Here is a 3,451-nt window from a genome sequence, read left to right as displayed (position 1 = left end):
CCAGAAGAAAGAAAATTAACTACAAGGCAATGCAAAAGATTGGAGAGTACCTGATCTCGTGGCTCATGTTCGCAAGGAAGTCTGATTTTGCCTGGCTTGCCTGTTCTGCGGCCGTCCGAGAGGCCGTCAACTCCTCGTTCGCCTTAAGCAACTGAGTAGTTCTTTGCAGCACTAGAACCTCGAGTCTCTCGTTGAGCCTCTCGAGTTTCTTGGAAAGGTGGCGCTTCTCCCTCACAGCAGCCGCGAGAGAGATCGCCACAAGCGCACCGACGGACACAAAGAGCTCGATCTGGATCAACAGCCGGGGCTCCACGCGGCTGGCCCCGGAGATGCTGTAAAGAGCGCCTTTCCTCCTCACGGTCGCCCAAGCAACGAACAAGGAAGACGAAGCCACCACCAAAGCCCAGCCGAGCCTGTTGAACCGAAAGGACGTGTAGAGGATCACCGGGAAGATCAAGTAAGGCAGCGGCTTGAAGTAAGTGTAGATGGTCACTGTGTAGATCACGACCAAGAGTCCCAGAGTCACCACCATCACCGCGAAACCTTCGACCATCTTCGCGGGCTTGAGGAACTTCCTCTGCGGCCTCCAAACCAAGCAGTGGATGAGAAATGGAGACACGGTGATGATCCCAGCCACCACTCCCAGCCACCAAGTCATCCAAAATGGCATGAAATCGGCCCAGAGAACCAGTCGTCCAACGCTGGCGACGAGCGCCACGGATGCCTCAAAGATGGCGGAGATGGTCACGACGATCCCGAAGAAGAGCATCGCGTCTCTCTTGGAATCGATCGTCGGCACCACCTTGGACTGCTCAAGGCAAAGGAATCTCCGGAGCAAGCAGCTACACAGGTACGTCTCTGCCGCTTGGAGCGATGCCACCACGAACAAGATCACAAGCCTCAAGGCCGTGAATCCTCTTCGATCGCCTCCTCCCATGCCACAGTAGTACATCTCCACGCCGTAGAAGCCGAGAAAACAGCCCGCGAGCACGCGATGGTCCCTCTTCGCGAGGAATGCCATCGCCACGGCGTGAGGCAGCGACAAGGGAAACACGATCGTCTCCCACACTCGGTGCTGGAGCTTGGGAGCCGACAGTTCGAATGCCGCGATCCCTGATCCCACCTCAGCTGCTATGGCGGCCAGATTCCATGCCAAGAACACCGCCAAGAACCGCGGCTCCCTCAATCGCTTGAGCGCCGAGCGAAATGCCGGATGTGGAGCTGAGATCGCGTCCCCCATGTCTCGCCCTACATTGCCGATGCTGAAGAAGGCCATGGACGCGCGCGTCGGTCGAGCTTAGCCCCCAGCTTCTTCCATGCCCTGCGATAAAACCGGGCGCGCAAGCTTGTCTGCCCTAGAGGATCCGACTTGACCATGCCGCTAACGCCCCCTATCCTTGCTACATGAATTTCCGTTTATAGACGGAAAACTAAATTCTCTTGAGAATATACCCCTCTAGCCGTTAAGATCAGCTTCGCTCACTTGAGCTCGTATGTTTCCAGCTTATCTATTTTCTCTCTTTATTTATTATAATCACACTAGTAGTCTGGAGGACAATGGCCTTTCAAGTTTTCATTTGTACATATATCTACATTTCTTCTGTAATAACGAGTTCGGTATTTGTAATTTTTTAATTAAGTTTCTTGTACAATAACTATGTAGCTTCACCACAATGCGAGCTGACCAATGGTAATGAAAGGTCGTTATATATATATATATATCAGAATGGTACTTAATACAAACAGATATATGCTTTTATTGAATCTTATTGTGGTACAAGCTCAGTCTGGCTGTACCCCAGAAATACATATATAATTCCACACACAGGCTCACTTAACGTCAACAGCAACCTGGACGTTGGTCACTGTTGCACCCGAATACACCCCACTTACAGGGTAGCTGTAGCAGTGGCTGTCTTGGGTTTTGATCACAATGGTACCATTGTAAAACAAGTTGGAAAGTTTGCCCACCTGGGTGAGAGCAGATGCAGTAACCCTCTCACCGGGCCGCAGAACACCGCCTGTTGACCACTTGAGATCAGTCACCTGGCTGTGGCTGGCTGTCCTGGTGGTTGAATTGCTCACCTCCCACTGGAAGCTCCCTGTTTCTCCGAGTCCAATCTCTGGAATCCCAGCAGAAACCTGAAAGCCTACAGTTGCAGTGAGGCCCTCAGCCTTGGAAAACTCCCATGAGATTGTCTCGCTCTTGGAGCCTTCCAGAGTCCAATTGAGGTCGGAATTCTTGCTGTCGTTAGTCTCGTCGAGACTGTCAAGGGTGACGGGTACAACACCACCCATCTCATTGAGGCTGGGGTACTCCACATCAGTGAGAGTGAGGAGAAGCAGCGGCTTGAGGAAGACAAAGCCCCACTTGTTAATGTCTGAACCGGTAATAGCTTCCACGCCAACCAGGTAGCCCGACCCAACGTCAAGTTTGGTTTCACTGCCCCACTTGCCAGGCCCCGCATCGAAGTTGCGACCGTTGCTGGTGGTGAACCAGATGTGGCCTGCTCGGACGTGATTATTTGGTCCCCATCTTCCAGGCCAGAGTGACATGGAGGTGATGCGCTCGCCGGGCTGGAACTCAAAGGTGTCTGAATCTCCAGCAGCAACACCGAAAGTGGCTCCATCGTACTGGCCCTCTCCATTCTTCCACACGTAGGCACCTCTCACTCTGTTCTCCTGCTTGAAAACGGTGAGCTTGGTGATGAGTTTCCCGACCTTCCAGGCTTGGACTTCCTGGTATTGGCTACCGTAAGGGCCCCCAACCATGGTAACATCTACAATCACAGACATGTTGGCGCAAATCAAGCAAATGCAATATCTATAATGGATGATCGTCAAGAAAGGGTTGAACTGCTCAACCAATGAAGTCCTGAGCCAATGCTGCTTGGCAGCCCGTTTTATAGAGGTCTTTTGGCACAATGCAGATTCATGTGAACAGAGCTTGCCAATGCACTGTACATTTATCGGCACGCGTTTGGTAATTTTGTCTTGTATTTTAATGAACATCTTCTAAATTTGGACCACTAAAACAATCCATCACTCACATTCAGCTTTGCGGCCGCCTCTGTTTTATGGTCCTTCCGTCCCTGGGTTCATGTTGCTGACATGGTTATGCAGCTTATGTGTCAGCTCACGTCACGCAATTGATTTGTGTGTTTTAGCTCATTTTGCGATGTGCTCTATGGAATCTTCAAGGTTGAGTTGATTAATGTGCAATGTATTTTCCATTCAAGTAGTGCCTGAAATTGGCAAACACGACCATAGGGAAGAATTGAGTTTAGTCCCAGAGCCTAAAACTAGATTCTACAGCCAAGCAGACCACATCAACATGGTTCCCAAGTGTTGCAAACGTTTCACTTGATCCTTCGTTTGAGTTGCAATGCCACAAACTATTCCAATCCACAGACCCTGAAAAGAGACAGAAAACTGAGATGCATGACAATTA

At 50.7% G+C, this 3,451-nt stretch overlaps 1 protein-coding gene across 1 annotated transcript; it reads right to left on the bottom strand.

Annotated features, from left to right (window-relative positions):
• Positions 1-1,248: 1,248 nt before the first annotated feature.
• On the bottom strand, positions 1,249-2,796 carry LOC9656451 (aerolysin-like protein). The gene is made up of 2 exons (XM_002977642.2): positions 1,835-2,796; positions 1,249-1,396 (listed from the first exon to the last, which is right to left on the bottom strand). The coding sequence occupies exons 1-2, from the start codon at positions 2,794-2,796 to the stop codon at positions 1,249-1,251; spliced, it is 1,110 nt and encodes a 369-aa protein (XP_002977688.2).
• Between the last annotated feature and the right edge of the window lie 655 nt (positions 2,797-3,451).

Source organism: Selaginella moellendorffii, unplaced genomic scaffold, assembly GCF_000143415.4.
Source record: "Selaginella moellendorffii unplaced genomic scaffold, v1.0 SELMOscaffold_35, whole genome shotgun sequence".
NCBI lineage: Eukaryota > Viridiplantae > Streptophyta > Lycopodiopsida > Selaginellales > Selaginellaceae > Selaginella > Selaginella moellendorffii.
Note: the sequence above shows the minus strand (reverse complement) of the source record. Positions and strands in the feature narration are given on the sequence as shown.